The sequence below is a fragment of the Xiphophorus couchianus genome, chromosome 15 (genome assembly GCF_001444195.1).
Source record: "Xiphophorus couchianus chromosome 15, X_couchianus-1.0, whole genome shotgun sequence".
NCBI lineage: Eukaryota > Metazoa > Chordata > Actinopteri > Cyprinodontiformes > Poeciliidae > Xiphophorus > Xiphophorus couchianus.
Window position 1 is genome coordinate 1,942,363 of NC_040242.1, and position 17,748 is coordinate 1,960,110.

Genomic DNA, 17,748 nt, shown 5'->3' on the forward strand with positions numbered 1-17,748 from the left:
ATCCTACTTCCAGTTTGGATATGTGCTGCATTATCTGTGTTTCTGTTACAAATATGCGCAGAACTTTGTCAGTATTTTTCTAATTTGGCGATTGTGGTGTTTCCTTAAAATAAGAAACAAAATTAAAATCATAAATAAATACGTATATTCACACAATAAGTCATAAAACATGATTCTCTGACTATTTCCTGTTGTCGTCTTCTTTGTCATTTCCGCCAGTAGCAACATCCTGTTGTTGATCATGTGACTCCTATCATGCAAAAAAATATGTTTCAATTGCAGTTTTGTTTCCATTAAACAAATTTATTTTCAAAATGTAAAATTACACAATCAGTGAATTTGATCTATTATCTTTTGATCACCTGAAATCCACCAGATTGTAACGCGACAAAATGTGGAAAATCTTGGAAGAATACGATTGGCGCTGTAGAAAGTTGAAATTGAAAGTTGCAGATGGACCAACATTGGAGTTGCATTTTAAGTTGAGCTAAAACCATAAAAATAATTTTTTAAACAGGAAATCTGTAGAAAAAAATATTAATGTGCTAAATATACCATTTGTTGCTGTTGGCAGCAGCACTTCTGTTTATTAATTTCTGCAAAAACTCAAATATGAAGCTAAATTCTCGCACGCGAACAAGCTAAGCGCTCAGAACGAGCGTCACAAATCCTTCCCTCTCGCTCGGTGCTTGTAGAGTCGTCTCTTCTTCTGCTACTCATGTTTATGGAGAGGCCACACTGATTCCTCCCTCTGCTGAACCATCTGCCGCCTCACCACGCACGCACGCACGCACACACACACACACACACACACACACACACACACACACACACACACACACACACACACACACCTCAGATAAAACCCAGCCTTCACACAACCTCAGATCTTTCCATCTGGACCAACACACACATCCTTGATCTGATTTTAGAAACTGTTTCAGGGAGCTTGAAATCCTTGAAAGTTTTGAATTTCAACTTGGAGTTTTCAAGCTTTGGAAACTCCTTGAAAGTGCTTGATATTCAAACTGCTCTGTTATGTAATAAAGTGCAATCCAAATGTGAAGAACAACATTTACAGTTGAAACTAGATATTTTCATACAAGGTTTTTGTTTTTTTCCCCTCAGTTTGAAAATAAATCAGACAAACTTTTCTTGTTTTAGGTCAGTTAGAAATACTAAAATTACTTCTATTTATTAAATGTAAGAAAACCTAGCAAGAACAATTTTAAAATATTTTTTATTTGTATATTGTGTTTATTTAATTTGAGCAGGAAGGTTGCTCACCTTAACACAATTTCTTTGGACTGTTTCACTTTGCTTTATTTATTGTTCCTAATGGTTCAATGATTTATTAAACTGTGTAATTGCAATAAAGGCTTTATTTAAATTAGTGTTTTAGTTTTTGTGACAGAGACTTTTAAAAACTTCAGATTTTGTTGTTTTAGTTTACTTTATTCATGTCAAATACTCCCACAAAACATTATTTAAACAGTAATAAGTAATATTTAATAGAGAATTAAAACTGTCTGAATTAAAGTGGTTGAAAACTTACCTTAAAAATGGTTAAAAAGCATTTTTACTACAGGAATTTTACAATAGGAAAACTGTACGAACTGTTTTTCCTAACCTTTGACCCTTCTAAATATATTGTGGTTTTTCCCCAAAATATTCTTTAATTTAGTGTATTAAAAACAAAAACCTGAAAGATAACTCTACTCCCACTGTGAAACAATTGAAACTCAAACGAACCTGACAGTTTAGTAAAAGAAGACGAATAAAAGCAGAAAACATGATTGACACCACAGTTTTACCTTTTCTATGTTTTAATTGGTGTTTGGATCATTTTTCCCTTTTTAAAGTCTATAAGAAAAGCTTTTGCTTTAATAAAACACTGAAATACTTGGAGCGTTTATACATTCAAGCGGTTATTTAATGCAGATTTGAGTGGCAGCTCCATTGCTTTTTCCTGCAGACAGGCCATTAAGATGAAAGCTCCTTCAGTGTTGCAGAAAAATCTGTAGGACAACAGTAATGCGTATTCAGACATTTAGATTTATTTTTATCTTTAAGCAGCATTTCTTCATTTCTGTATCACTTTTATGCCTCAAATATCTTATCTTAGATGATAGAAAATGTTTAATTTCATGTTTACATACTTTAATTTTGTTAATTGTTTTAAGTATTAACCTCTGTTATTTGCAGGTTTTAAGAAGCAACAAATGTTGGTGTGAAAAGCTTAAATCTATGAATTTTTGAGATCTCAGTTAAAATAAAATAACTGCTTATTTTAAAGGTTCAGATACCAAATATTAATTAATATTTATCAATACGTTCAGTGGAAGCTGGACAGCAGAAGCTAACATCTGCAGTTTATAAATGATTGGTGCTCCTAGACTGGCTGTTTGCGAAATGCTAGCCAATCTCCTTCCTTTCTTCCATCCTTCCTTGTACACCCTTCTTTTCCCTTCTTTTTCTTTCCTCCCTTCTTAGTCATTTTCTTCTTTTTCTTTCCCTTCTTCCTTCCTTCCGTTGGTCTTTCTTTCCTTCCTTTCTCCCTTCCTCCCTTGTCTGCTGTTCCCTCCCATGGATTAACAGAAACTCTTGGATCGTTGCAGAATTTGTTTCTCTCTAAAAATCTGTTGAAATCCTGTTTTTACTTTAATAATCAGAGTGGAGCATCGCTGCTTATAAAGGATAGTAGTTCTTATGAATCAGCATTGTGTCTAATAAAGCATCCTTTATTGAATTACTTCATAAACTTATTTATCTAGGTGGCGTAGCGGTTAGCGCGACCCGTATTTGGAGGCCTTGAGTCCTCGACGCGGCCGTCGCGGGTTCGATTCCCGGACCCGACGACATTTGCCGCATGTCTTCCCCCCTCTCCTTCCCCGTTTCCTGTCAGCCTACTGTCATATAAGGGACACTAGAGCCACAAAAGACCCCCTGGAGGGGTAAAAAAACCAACTTATTTATCTAAATATCAGAGTTTTTCTTCTTCCTTTGTTCTCTGTAGCTCTACTTCCTGTTGTACGTCTTTCTTTGTGTTGCTTCCATTTTCTTCCTTTAATTGGTCAAATGGTTTCTCCGTGTTGGATTTTATGTTCAGAACTAAAAGCTCTGCATGTTTCATGACTTATTGAGCTGCTTGGTGCCGACCCAGACCCACATTTGTTTCTGGTTTTGGAGTAATGAGTGCATTGAAATGATGATCTATACGTCCTGCCTCCTGCTATATTAATCACTGCAGATAAACAGAAGTTTTTACATTTCATCGGCTCGTCTGTACCGCTCACCATCTGCCTGCTTAATGATTTACTTTACCTCTATAACTTTAACGGCTTTTTCAGAACTTTGCTGTAAATTTGAGGCCAACATCTGGACTCGGATAAAGCTTTCAACAGCTCAGAAATCTTTTTATGCCTTCGTTAAATCTATTTCTGATGGCAAATTAAATATATATTTATGACACAAAAACCTGCAAAAACTTTTCATTTAAATGAGGGCTGCAACTAAGGATTATTTTTGTTATCGATTAATCAAATATTCTGGTGATTATTTGATTAATCAGATCAACAATGGCACATTTTACATATTTTTTATTTAAATCTTTTTATACAATATTACAAATGCATCAAAAGATGCAAATAATTTAATTTCTTTAACATTTTATTTCCTAAAATGCAACAACATAGCATTCCTTGAGTTTACACTTTATCATTTGTACAATTATGCAAATTTTGTTTTTTACCATAAATATGAAATGTATGTATTTTTGTACAATTTTATTAGTTCTGACTGTGTTGTTCTTTCAGTAAATATCCCTTTTTTGAGTCTGTTTATTCCAGTTAATGATTAATCGATAACTAAATTAGTTGAGTATTATTTCAACAATCGATTAATTGCGATTTTTCTGATTAATTGTTTTATTTCTAATTGAAATATGTTTTTTTCCCTGTTTCTTCCAGGGAGTATAAAAGGTGCAACAATAGTGGACGCTCTAGATACGCTCTACATCATGGAAATGTTTGAGGAGTTTAAAGCTGCCACAGATTGGGTGGAGAAAAACCTGGACTTCAATGTGGTAAGTTAATAAAATAACATACATCAACTGATCAATAATCAAAGAGTTTATTTACTTTCAAAAATATAAAAAAGTGCTGTGGTTTATCAGTACATTAAATCATTCAAGTGTTAAAAAAACCTTTGAGTTTTGAAGCTTTTTTTATTGTTTATAAAGAGATGTCTGCTTCGGTTAATTAAATTAAACATTCTGATCAAGAGTTATCATGTTTTTAATGAGACTCTTTGGCTTAAAGGTGTCATATGTGCTCTGGCAAGACTTACAAATAATAATAAAAAAAATATTGTGAAGAAAACAAGAAAGATGAGCAAAAAAATCAGCAAAAAATAATTTGATTAAAAAATGTTATGTGAATAATTTGAAATTACGTTCCAGAGAAACACCTGTGCATACTGCTCCCCTGTGTACTAATATAAAAATATTATATTGGTGTGATTGCAAATAAGTTGCAAAAATAAATTAAAAAGTAGTTAAATAAATTTGAAAATAAACGTGTAAATGGACAAAGATTTATTTATGTTCAGGTTAAAATAAAAGCTGTTAGCTTGAGAGTTGATCTCTTGCGACGCCCCCTTCGTTATGCCGCCCTGAGCCATATCACCCATATCAAGAAGTGAATTTATAAAAGATGCAGATTTCAGATTTTTTTATTAAAACCTCCTCAGTGTACAGCATTACAATGCTGATATTTTTTTAATGCAAAAAGATGGATAAGTAAATATATTCCTGTTTTTATCAAAGTAATTTAGAAATTATATAAAAAGATCTGATTTATGTTCATAAATATGATGAACACGGAGCTAAATACTTTTGCCTTGAGTTAATAAAATGCAGCTTTATTTACTGAATTTAGTTCTCCTTCATTTCTCCTTATTGTCGTCAATAAAATCCTAATCAAATCATCATAAGAGGAGTTTTAAAAGTTAAACCTCCAACAAGTTTTCTTTATGCTACTGAAAATGGAGTTAGTTAAAGTTTCTTTAGGTGAAATAGGACTGTGTATTTTTTACTCTGCGTTGACTAATGAGCTCAGCAGCTTGTGTTCCTAAAGATATGAACGTCGGTACAGCGCAGACAATTTGCCCTCTTCTCCTTTGATGTTTCCCTTTATTCTCGAGCCATCCTCATTATGATTAAGAGCCTCTTATTAAGAGGAGGCAGAAAACCATTCTGGCTTTGCTTTAGCGTAGTCATGACTGTGTCTGCGGATCGGTGGCGTAACCAGATTCATCTAAACCAACCAGATATAACTGAAAAATCAGCTGCAACAGGCACAACTGACAGGAAATCAGTGTCTTTGTTTAGACTTCTATCTAAAGAAAAAGGGTTCATGCTCTGAATACGAGACGTTTTTCTTCATGTGCTTGTAAAATGAAGGCACATCTCTTCTTTTATTATTATTTTTTGCTGTTGCTGCTTTTTTGCATAATCCTTCCTGATTCCAGTGTGTGGCAGTTGTTGCCCTGTCAGTCAAACTGGATTATATCAGCAGAGAGCCAATTGTTTCCTGGAGTAAACTTCTTATTTCCTGCAGGAGTGGAAAAACCCAGAGAAGTACGGCTCACGACACAGTTTGTAGAGACAATTTAGAGGATTTCAACCGGGAAGGCTCCAGCATGCTACTAGTTCCTGGAGGACAGAAAGGATCATGAATATGAGAACTGGGATATGACAATGTTGCTAATGACTTAGTTATGCCATGTCTACAATACTAATCAAATAAAACATTTGCAAATTCCGCCCAAGTTTAGTTTAATATTAGAAATTTGTTAAAGATACAAATAAACCATTTATTTTTAAACAAAAAAATAAGTATGTAGTTAAGTAAAATACAATAACATCGCATTACTTTAGTAAAATCTGAACCAGTTGAAATTAATACCACTTGAGATTTAGCTAAAACATATTTACAGACAAATATGTTTTTATCTTGTATGTAAAAAAATGTTTGTAAAAGTTTGGATTAATTATTGCTATTCATATGTTTTGTAATCAATTATTCGGACGATGAATCGATTAACCCTAAACCTAAATGGATGAAAAATTTGGTCATACTGCAGATTTTTTATTTAGGCTTTTAAGATTATTTTAACACAATATTAGAAATACATAAAATAAGTAAGTAAATTTCTTTGCTGAATAAGAAAATAAACTTTTTATAGCCTAAAATGCAAAAACAAAGCATTCCCTTTGCGTATGCTTGATCATTTGTAGCAAAGCATAGCTAAAATGAAAGAAACTCAGCCTTTTCTACCTTATTTAACAACAATACAGTTTGCATTTTTAGATTAACCGACTACTAATTGGATAGCAACAGTTGCCTAATAGATTTTATTTGATTTTTTGCAGAAATTGGACCAGGGCTAGAACTATGTCACTTGAGGAGTTCTGGGAAGGTTTAACTTTGATACAAAAACCTTTTTTTTAATGCAGTTTTGCATTAAATACTGCCCTGTAATTAGCAAATTATCTTTTTTTACCTGTACACTGTAATTAACAATTAATTGTTTACTAATTTAGTTGACTAATAATCGATTAATCACAATTAATTTGATTAATTTCTTCTGCCCTACTTGTATTTATTTACAGAATTTGAAACCGGTTAAGCTGAACATATTTGCAGACAAAGAAGTTGCTTTTTTTATCTTAAGTGCAAAATGTGTATAAATTTTTGAATAGTTTTGGCTTTTTGTGAGTCTTTATACTCTGGTTGACGATTAATCGATTACTTAATTAGTTGACGATTATTTCAAATAATCAATTCATCATGTTTAATCTGACTGTTTTATCCCCGCTTGTATTTATACAATATTCATTCAATTCAGAAATAGTTTAACATTAAAGTCTCATCAAAGAGTCTTTGTGACATGTTAACTTTTAAAAATATCACACTACATGGATAACACCATCTCTTGTTGGCAAGCTCTGCTAATCCACTTCATTTGTTTTTGCCGCTCTTCTTTAAACCACCAACAGGCATATTTTGATTATTTCTCCAGTGGTAGCCTCTCAAAATGCTCTCAAGTTTCACTTTTTGGCGTTTTAAGAGAGCAGATGCTTGGTGATGATAGGCGTCTCTTCTGATCCAAAGATTTTTAGGTGGATCATTAAGTCGTTGGCTTTTGCTGAAGTCCCTCAAATCGTTCTCAACTTGGAAATGGCCATGCTTAGTCAGTTTCCTGCATGCTCCGTAATGGCCTGAATGTTGCAACATCAGGAGACTTGACTCTGAGCTTGCCAACCTTTTTTCAGGAGGGAGATAGTGTCATACAAATGCTGACTCACAGGGTCATTGCCCAACAGTTTAAAGCTGTAATAGCTGCTGAAGTCCAGCACATTAATAAATCACTGCTGTACATGGGAAGAAACAATCATCCTGAGTTGGCAAAATTAAAGAATCCAAAAGTAGTTATTCAGTTTTAATTTTGAATAAATTAAAGAGGAAGAAGTAGAATGAGTATGAGAAAGTTTGAATACATTTTTCTTTTTTCTCACTATCTGGAGTTAAATCAGACGAAACTTCTCTTGTTTTTGGTCAGTTAGAATTTCCAGAATTATTTCTATTTGTCAAACAACAATAATAAGAGAAAACATATATTTAATAATGTGGTCAAAATCAGAAGTTTACATACATTTCCTCAGTGTTTGGTAGGATTGCCGTCTTCTCATAGTTTGCTGGAGTTCTGGTCCATTCCTCTTGACAGGTGTACAAATTCTCTACATGATTGATATCATGCTCAAAAGTTTAATTTGTTGCCCTTAAACCATTTTATAACCACTTTAGCTGTCAGGTTTGGGGTAAAACCAGTCTGAGCCCAAGTTTTAACTTCTCGGCTGATGTCTTTAGATGTTGCTTCAATGTTTCTTCATAATGTTCTTTCTTTATGATGCCATCTAGTTTATAAAGTGCACCAGTTCCTCCTGAAGCAAAAAGAAAAACCCAAAACATGATGCTGCCACCGCCATCATTTAGTTAGGATGGTACAAGCATCCCAGTTTGTCCTCCAGATGCAATGACAGTCATTATGTCCAAACAGTTACACTTTAGTTTCGTCCAACCACATGACATGTCTCCAAAAATGAAGGTATTTGTCATTGTGTGCATCTGCAAACTGAAATCTGGCTTTTTAGGTTTCTTTTGGCTTCTTCCGAACCGAGCGGCCTTTCAGCCCAAGTCTGTACAGGACACGTTTCTTTCAATCTTACCAGCTTCAGCAGCAACTTCACAAAGTCTTTAGTTTTTATTTTGAGGTCAGTTTGAATGTTTTTCACCAGAATCCCAACATTACAATGGCTGGACATTCCCATTATGTCTATACTTGTCGAACAAATTAAATTTTGTAATTGCAGCGTTTCCATATAAATAAGAAACGCAATTAAATTATATGGTCAATGAAAACAGCTACAGATTAATCTCTGACATATTCTTGCTCTAATTATTGCAGAATTTAGTAAATATAAATAATTTTGGTAATTGTAAATGTTCTAAAAAAAACAAGAGATGTTTTGTTTTTAACTTCAGGTAGTGAGAAAAAAAGATGCATTTATTCTGTGTATGCAAACTTCTGGTTCCAGCTCTGAGTTTAAATCAGCAGAAATGAACCAAACTGTCAGCCGCGTCAGTCAGCGGTTCCGGCTTTCAGTAAAATGACTGGAGATATTTTCTATTTGTTTTTCCACAGGACAACCTATTGTCATATCTCAGTTTGGCAGCAGCGGCTTATGAGAGCTGTCAGTCAAGCTCAAACTCTTCATCTGACTCTGGAATCTGTTCAGAAAAAAACAATTTTCTGCCCCAGTGACAAATACTATGACAACTGTAATTTTGAGATGCGCTATTATTGTTGTCTAGAAAGATGGGCATTGTTATTTTGTAGATATTGTTCACTTAATCTCTGTCATATTGCTGAAGAGTTGGAGGATGTATTAGTGCTGTTTAACACATGGCAATAAATTTACCATGGTACAAACTATTTTTTTCTTAAAAATAATCTGCAGACTATAATAGAAAACAGAGGATTATTGTTTATGCTTATTAAGAAAAGACGTTAAAATTGAGTTTTTACTCACTTGAAACAGAGAGTTGGCATTTTAAACTATCTTTAGCCTCTTATGTTATGAAGTAGCCTACCATTCTGACTGATTGTAGAGGAAAGTGCTTTGGAGTCCTCTGAACTTGATGAAGTGCTATACAAGTCCAGGCTTTTGCCATTAAATGTGTTTTTGTATCACATTTTAGTGTTGCTCTAAAACGATTAATCAGATTAATCGTGATTGATTTAGAAAGTAATTTAGTAATCAATTAATCGTTAACTGGAGTCAAAAAAGACCATTTGCTGCAAGAACAGCATACTCAGAGCAGTAATAAAGCCAAAACTGTTCAAAAGTATATATATTTTTCATTTAAGATGAAAAATCATCTTTATCTATAAATATGTTCTATCCAGAACTCCTCAGGTGGCATTTTTAGTTTTACCTGCTTCAAATTATATATAAAAACAATACTAGTAAGCACTTTTTCCTGTCCAGTTATTAATCCGAAAAATAGTCAACAAATTTGTAGACGGTATTTCTTTAGCTGCAGATGAATCCTTTACACTAAAGAAATGCTGCCATTACATTTTAGACAATAAGAGTTTTATTTTTATTTAAACAAGGAATTGAATAGGCTAACTCCTTCCAGCCAGAAATAATAAACAACATTTCCCAGAATTCCATGTTCATCAGAGAGTCAGACGTAATTTGACTCGTTTTCCGGGACGCCCCTGGGAGCGATATTCGGAAACTAACAGTCCAGGGTAGCAGTGTTGGTTGTAGCAGCAAGAAATCAGCTGTCTTGTTTAATTTGTCTCCTGCTTTTAAAAAACAGGAGACCTGTGATTTATTGTTGCATTTAAGCCGAAGCAGCAGCCATGCCAGCAGCTCTGTAAAGTCAATCAGTGCAACAATATAAACCAAACGTCTCCCTGACAGAGCTGGAGTTCCCTTTTGGTTTGGGTTCAGATGATGAAACAAAGTTGGGGGATATATTATGACCTTTATATAAGTTTTCTGACTCATATGCGTTTGTTTTTCTTTTTTTTGGTGCAGAATGCAGAAGTTTCTGTGTTTGAGGTGAACATCAGGTTTGTTGGAGGTCTGCTGTCTGCCTACTACCTGTCTGGGAAAGAGGTAAGGAGTTTCATTCGCTGTTTTTCAAGCTGCTTCTGTGCTGCAAAAACACTAAATCTTACCAAGTATTTTTGGTCTAGTTTCTACTTCAAATATCTCAGTGTTATCTTATTTCAAATGTACTAACTTACAAATAATGTTTCACCAAGATATGGGAGCTTGTTTTAAGTAAAAACAATTATTTAATATTGATTTTAAAAGGTACTGTTGCATTGACAGATTATTTCACTCATGTTATAAGTGAAATAATCTGCCAGTGGAACTAGAACTGGGTTGCTAGGTAACGGTGCCAACGATGTAATACTTTTTCATCAATTTTAAATAATTACTTACTTAAAACAAGCTCCTGTCTGGCTGAATAGTTACTTGTGAGTTATTTTGTCTTATTTTAAGTGTTGTAAGATATTTGTAATAGAAGTTAGATCACAAATACTTGGTATGTTTGGAAGTTGGGATCTTCCTTTGGTCTTTTGAGGTAAAACATTTCCTGAAATGTAAGTTTGCTAATGGAATATGTCACCAGAGTCGCTTTATATCCAAACTAATTCAGGTTTTGAGTCTAGAGAGAGATTCTTTCAGTGAATTTAATGTGAAAGACTTGGAGATGTTGCTATGAGATTTTTACCTGCAGTGCTGAGTCAGTGTGGGAATTAGGTGGGATTTTTTTCTCATCTGATTCAACAGACTCTGTAACTGCCTGAAAACATCTGGAGGAAAAAAGTCTCCAAATTTCACTTTAAAATGAGGCCATTTGATGGAGTTTTTTTATTTATTTTCTCATTAAGATTCAGAGAGGGTCTGAAAAACTGGAAGTTTGGAAAACCTTTGAAGGTTAAAAATTAAACCATAGAAAACAGTTAAATTTTCAGACTTTTCTGTCCTATTTCTGTTTCTAACCATCCATCCATCTATTCATCCATTCACCTGAACATTTGTACATCTGTCTGTCCATCCACCCTCTTCTGGAGGTCAAAGCCTAAATGAAATATAATTGTATCGTGTTGGATCTAAAACTGTGCTCCATGTTTTCATTTCTCTTGGAAACTGTCTCTAATCTGACTGCAGATAAATTTGCCCATCCACCACTGCACACAAACCATTTTCTACTAAATAATTGAGTGTCTCCTAAGGATTTTGATGAGCTCTGTATAATTAAACGTGATGTATTATTTATGTTAGCTGTTATTTTTGAATATTTTGTCTTATATCTTATACTATCTTGTTTTGTTTCAATTATCTATTGTTATGATCCCTGTTTTGGGCTTAAAAAAACGATTTGCGACCTTGTAGTTGAGAAGCACGTTGCTTTAGATTAGACTGAGTACATAATGGAAAACAACTACAAATCATCAGCTACATGATTTAAATATCATCAATAAAGTTTTTGATATGTAGTTGAAACAAACTGGTTTTAAGACAAATGGCAAGCTAGAAGTATATTTGAATTATTGTGACTTTAAATTGCTTTCATTACCTTGGAAATCCCCTGGAAAGTATTGGTTGCTGTTGATTAGCTGGAAACTTATCAAGATGTTAAAGTTTGATGTACTTGATTTAAAAACAGACGACTCTTAATATTTCAAAGCAGTTTTTTTTTTTTTTTTTGTTCCCTGAATGAGATTTGTTCATTTCAGGTCAGTTGTACTTTTCATGACCCTTCCTCTGGCTGCAGGTTGGTGAAGGTATATAAATGGCTGATGGGCAGCCTTGGAGAGCTGAGGGGGTTTTGATTGAGAAGATGATGGACTGCTGCAGGATTTTCTGGCACTGAATGAAAGTCGACACGGTTCTGAAGAAACGCTGGGTTCTGCTGCAGGGGGTAAAAAGACATCAGTGTCAGTTGACTTCGGTAAAAGATTGGTTGGAGATGTTAAAGGAACGAAATTAGCTTATGCTGGTAAGAACTGAAAAAGAAATTTAAAGCCAATACTGAAGATTATTACAGTCGGGGAAGATTGATCAATTTCAAGCTGCAAGTAATTATTTTAGTTATCGATTAATCTGTAGATTGTTCTGACGATTAACCGATTAATCACATAAAAAAATTGGCACGCTTTTCATTTAAACCTTTTTTATGCAATATTAGAAATACATTAAAAGATGCAAATAAACAAAATAGTCATTGTTTGCTGAGAAAATACAGATTGTGTTACTTGAAATTTTATAAAATGGAATTCCTTTAATCACATTTGATCATTTAGGTTTGCAACTAAAAATCTCTACAAACCAACATTTGAAACCTTAGTTCTGTTTATTTTTTGGATTAACTGATTAATAATTAGATAGAAAAGGGTTTTTTTCTACCGCCAAAAATATATGGCATTTTGTAATAAATGCAAAAGTTTATATTTTTGTACAGTTTTGGCTTAATTACTTCTCAGAGTTTTTGTTGTTGCAGCAAATATCCATATTTTGATTCTAGCTAGCGATTAATCAACTCCTATAATAGCTGGCGATTATTTCAGTAATCGATTAATCACAAATAATCCGATTAATCGTTTCAGTCCTGGATAAGCAGTGGAAACTTATAACTATGTGAAGCAAATCTTTGTTCAGAAATGGTTCTGATAAACTTTTGTGTTTAAATATAAAGTTATCATTTTTAGGTTTTTACTGTCTTATTTGGACTTTTCTGTTCTTCTTACTCATCAACACGTTTTTATTTATGTATTTGTTTTTTTTAATAAAACTACCACCTGAGGAATCAATGGGCCTCAACAGAACTGGATTTTATTAACAGTTAATGATTTGTCTCTTTGCTATGAGACTACCTGGCTGTTTGAGAAGCTATTTAAACCAAAACATCCAGAGAGAAAGGAGACAAACAGCCTGAATGTGGAGAATCAGTCTGTGACCTTAGCGAATATTCAGCCTCTTGACTTTGTCTGCATGTTGTTCAGAATTTAAATCATATTCATTAGAGATGGGGAGACTTCGTCAACATTAGAGCCACTCAACAGGCTCGATAATGACGGGGAGAAATGGAAAGTATCGACATTCATATTCGGTTTTATTACATCCCGTATATTATACAAATCAAACATAAACGAAGCAGGAGGTCTGCGCTTTGAGTGGAGAGTTGAGTAATTTAATTATGAGTGGGTTAAAAGGACGGGTGTGGCGCTGTGGACGTTTGTTTTAGTGGATTTTAAAAGGTTTGCTGCTGAAAATGTGCTTTTATTTTTGACTTAAATCCCTGTTCAGTTTCATCATCAAAGCTGAAAACTGTCAGACTGTCTTCTGTTGGTTTTAGAGCTTATTAAAAAACTCTAAACCAGATTTGTGATTTCATTGTAATAGATTTAAATCTAAACAAGAGGTCTGTTTTCCCATTTTAATGAAGAATGAGTGTTTTTGATCTTGTATATTTAAGGAAATAACATTTGCCTTGAAGACCAATCAGCTTTTTGTAGGATCCTGATCTAATCAGAAAGACCTGACAAAGATGGCCGATTCTGTTCTGGGGATGACTGGAACCAGTGGAGATGATGATGCAAAGAAGGGTTCTTCATAAAATCAAGAACATTGCAAACAACCCTTAGCATGCTCTTTAGGAAACTGTCATAAAAAAACAGGTTGTCTTCAGTCAAAGGCTTTGGACAAAATATGCACAATTTTTAACTTACACAGTTTGTTGCTATATTTATCAACTTTTTCAAATAAAAAAATCAACAAGTAATAAATGTAGCAACTTTTTGTGTCTGAAGAGTTTTTAAAAAATAGAAAAATTCAACTGCTTAGGCACTGGTTCAACCACTGAGAAGGTTTTAGGCTAAATAATGTGGAACTAAGCAAATTTACACAAAAATGTCAAAATTCGCAGAAACATAAAGATACAACCCTTGATAATCTACTTAGACGGTTTGTAAGCAAAAAAACAAGTTGATTTGCACTTTAAATAAACATGTTTTGTGACTCATTGAAGGTATTTTTGCCCAACACTACCATTTAAAATCATGCGTTGTCCTCAGTAGTATGATTTTAGATTGGCTGTAATTTCCTCCATTTAAAACTTCAAACCAAGTCGGGTTGTTTTTGTATTATTTTTGTTGGAAGACGAGCGACTCAGTCAGGCATTTGTTGCAGTTTGTTCCAGACTCAAAAAGAGAGAGAGAGAACAAAACCTGTTCGCTTTGATGAAAATTTGATCAGTAAGAGCAGAGCTGGTAGCGGCTGCTTGCGCCCTACTGGCAGGCTTTTAGCGTCCGTCCAGATCCCAGCGTGCGTCCTCTTCCTGCACAGAAATGAAGAACGGTAGGGAGCAGGTAAAGCATGTACGGGATGATGAACTAACTGAAAGGCTTCCAGTCATTCTGCTAATCAAAGCTAAGTACTGGAAGGCGGCAAGGACGGAGAAAGGACAGAGAGGATGAAAGCTAGGGAGCGCGAAAGGAAAGGAAGCGGAGCATGAAGGAAGAGATTGTACGGGAAAATGAGGGGAAACACCTGAAAGAAGTGGTGATGGATGGAAGCACTAAATTGATGGGAGGAATTGGTGAGGAAAAAAGGTGCAGAAGGAGGGAAGAGTAGAAATCAGACGCAGAGGATTCACCAGCAGAAAGGTCTGGAAAAGTCTGGAATCATTTTCCAGGATTAGATGAACACGCAGAAAGAGAATAGATTTTAGAGAAACATTCTTATTTCCACACTTTATTCTTTCTCCTTCCTTCCTTGCTGCCTTGCTGTGGTTCTACCTTCCTTCTGTTTGCTCTTCCTTTCCTTGTGTCCTTGTAATTCTGACCTTTCATTTATTCTTTCTTCTTTACTTACACAATTCCTTCTGTTTATACCATACCCCTTTCTCTGTTTGTCTTCTTTTCTTTTGTCTATCCTTTGTTTCTTAGCCAGTTCTTTACTTCCTTCCTTCTTCCTTTTTCCTTTTTGTCTTCCTTCCTTTCCTTTCTCCCCTGTGGACTTTCAAGTTACCTTTTGCCTTTTGTCCTTCCTTTCTTTTTATCTTCCTGCCTTCAATCCATCCTTCCCCCTTTCCTTCCATTGTTTCCATCCTTCATTTTTTAGACGTTCCTTCCTTCTGTCCTTACTTCCTTAAGCCTTCCATCCTTAATTCACTTGTCTCCTTCCTTCCTCTTCTGCACACTATCATGCTTCCTTCTGTCTTCCGTTCTTTGTTCCTTCCTTCTGTCTTTATTTTCTTCCTTCTTACCATTCTTGTTCCTTCTTTCCTGTGAACTTTCATGTTTCCTTCCCTCATTTGCCATGCTTCCCTTCCATCCTACATTCCTTGTTCTTCCATTTTTTTATCCTTCTTTCATTGAGTCCATCATACCTCCTTCCCTTAGTTACTCAAATCATTGTTTGTTTCCTTCCTTCCTTTCTTTCTTGGTACCTTGTTTTCTTTATTCTGTTCTTATTCTTATTCTCCTTCCCTGTACACTTTCATCTTTCCTTCTGTCTCTTCTTTCTCTCTTTCCTTCCTTCCTAAGTTTTTCCAGCTTCCATATTTAAAACCTAAACATTTCAAATACAATAAATTCACAATAAATGTTTATATTTTACATAAAATGGAGCCTAAACAACAGAATGTCTCCATGAAAATCGTGTAGAAAATATCCCATGTTTATTATTTGAGTTGAAAAATCATCTTTAAAGCTAAACAATATTCAATATAAAAGATCTGTATTCCTTCCAAGCCCTTTCCTCCACAATGATTAAAACGTAGAGATGATTATGCTTAGCTGTGATGACAGCTAATCCACGTCTTAGTCATATCTGCTGTTGTAATCTGTTGAATGTTTTTCTCAAACCCTTACATCCAACCTGATTAAATCAAAACCCATCATCACAGTTAAAGCCAAACAAACCGTTGATTCCCACATGACCTCATTTATAGGCAGAAAAATGCATCGAAAAGAGTCTAGTGGCTCATGCAGGAGCATCACCTAAACATTCCCCATAAACAGGCTGCATATCTACAGCTGCATGCTGAGGTATTCATATAATCTCATCTCAGCATAAATATAGCTGTACTGTTGCACTCAATTTAAAAATACTTCATTTATACCAAAGAGAAATTACATTTCGTTGTAACTTCAAGCATCTTCAAAGAGACATTTTGGATGGTAAAGCTGTGGGATGCAATAATTTACAGTAACGGTCTGTATTGCAGTGAATGTGAAGATGCCTCTGACTGAAGACTGTAGCTGTCATTACATGCTAGTAGCTAAATTAGCATGTAGAGGGCAGCAGAGACAATGTAACAGTAATATGTTCAGGATTCAGCACTGCAATCCACCTCATTTGGTTTTTTCTGGTCTTCTTCAAATCTCTGTTTAGCCATATCCTCTACTCCAACATCTTACAAAGATGTTGGAGTAGAGGATATCATCCTTGCAGAGAGAAAATAAATGTAAATTCAAATTATCTAAGTATCCTCAAAGAGTCATTTTGCATGGTGACTCTGCGGGATGGAATGATCTATGGTAGGAGTAATACTTCTTAAAATATGCGTTTAGCCATATGGTTAGAGAGATGTTGAAGTAGAGGATATGATCCTTGCCCCATTATTATGGTTGGAAAACATGGTTTGAACTTCCTCTTTCCCTCCGTCTGCATCCATGAAGCCTTAGTTTCAGGTCCTCTGGGATTTAGGATTGTACTTCAGGTGTTATTTGAGCATGCTTACGCTAATCAGCTGCTACCAGTTGTGAAAAAAAACCCATGTTGTTGCAAAATCAAGAAACTGAGAGCAAAGATCTTTCCAGCTGAAAAGCTTCTAAAACCAGAGGGAATAATTGTCTGAAAGCCATAACAGGCAGCTAGAGATGAAAAAAATGGTTTAGATCAAAGCATACGAGTGTTAGAATGGTCTAGTCAAAGTCTAGTCTTAACTCCAATCAATAATCAGTGACTTTGAAGGTTAAAAATAACTTCCGGACTCTATCCATCCAGTTAGAGCTGTAATTCCCTAAGATAACCATTAAATGATCCTACCTGTTAAATTGACTCAACTTTCCTTTCCACGGCAATTTAAGCTGAGCAATCTTCTCCTTCTTTTCTTAAAATCAACATGAATAAACCCTCTGATAGCGAGGACCCAGTTATCTGATTTTTCTTGCTTCTGTGCTGGTAGCTTCAGAAATTAGCTGAATGCTGGTGGTTCTTACCAGGCTTTTAGTCATTTCCTGAAAGCTTCTATTATTTGCGATTGATCCGATTGCTCAACAAGCCGGGCGGTCTGGCCCAGGATACCGCCGCATGCCGCTGCCAATCCCTCCACTACTTTATTAGAATCCATTAAGATAACTTTTCCAGAGTACGCTCACAAATCTCAGCAACACTCTGCAGTCAGAAATGTGTGTTCGCTCTTCATACTAGGCCTTTGTGAGCCGATCACAGGACTACTGATTACCAATACTGGTCCTAATAGGCTGAGTGGACCGCTTTCACTGCAAAAGCACAAAATCTTACCAAGTAAAGAGTCTAATTTATAGTGCAAATATCTTATTGCATTGAAATAAGATAAAACTAACTTA

General features: G+C 34.8%; 1 protein-coding gene across 1 annotated transcript in view; it reads left to right on the forward strand.

The window, feature by feature from the left end:
• The window catches only part of man1a1 (mannosidase, alpha, class 1A, member 1), a 121,663-nt gene that overhangs the window by 44,064 nt on the left and 59,851 nt on the right, over positions 1–17,748 (forward strand). The window contains exons 3-4 of the mRNA XM_028040415.1: positions 3,969–4,084; positions 10,175–10,255. Of these exons, the coding sequence (XP_027896216.1) occupies positions 3,969–4,084; positions 10,175–10,255 (197 nt within the window). The remainder of the gene's footprint in view (positions 1–3,968; positions 4,085–10,174; positions 10,256–17,748) is intronic.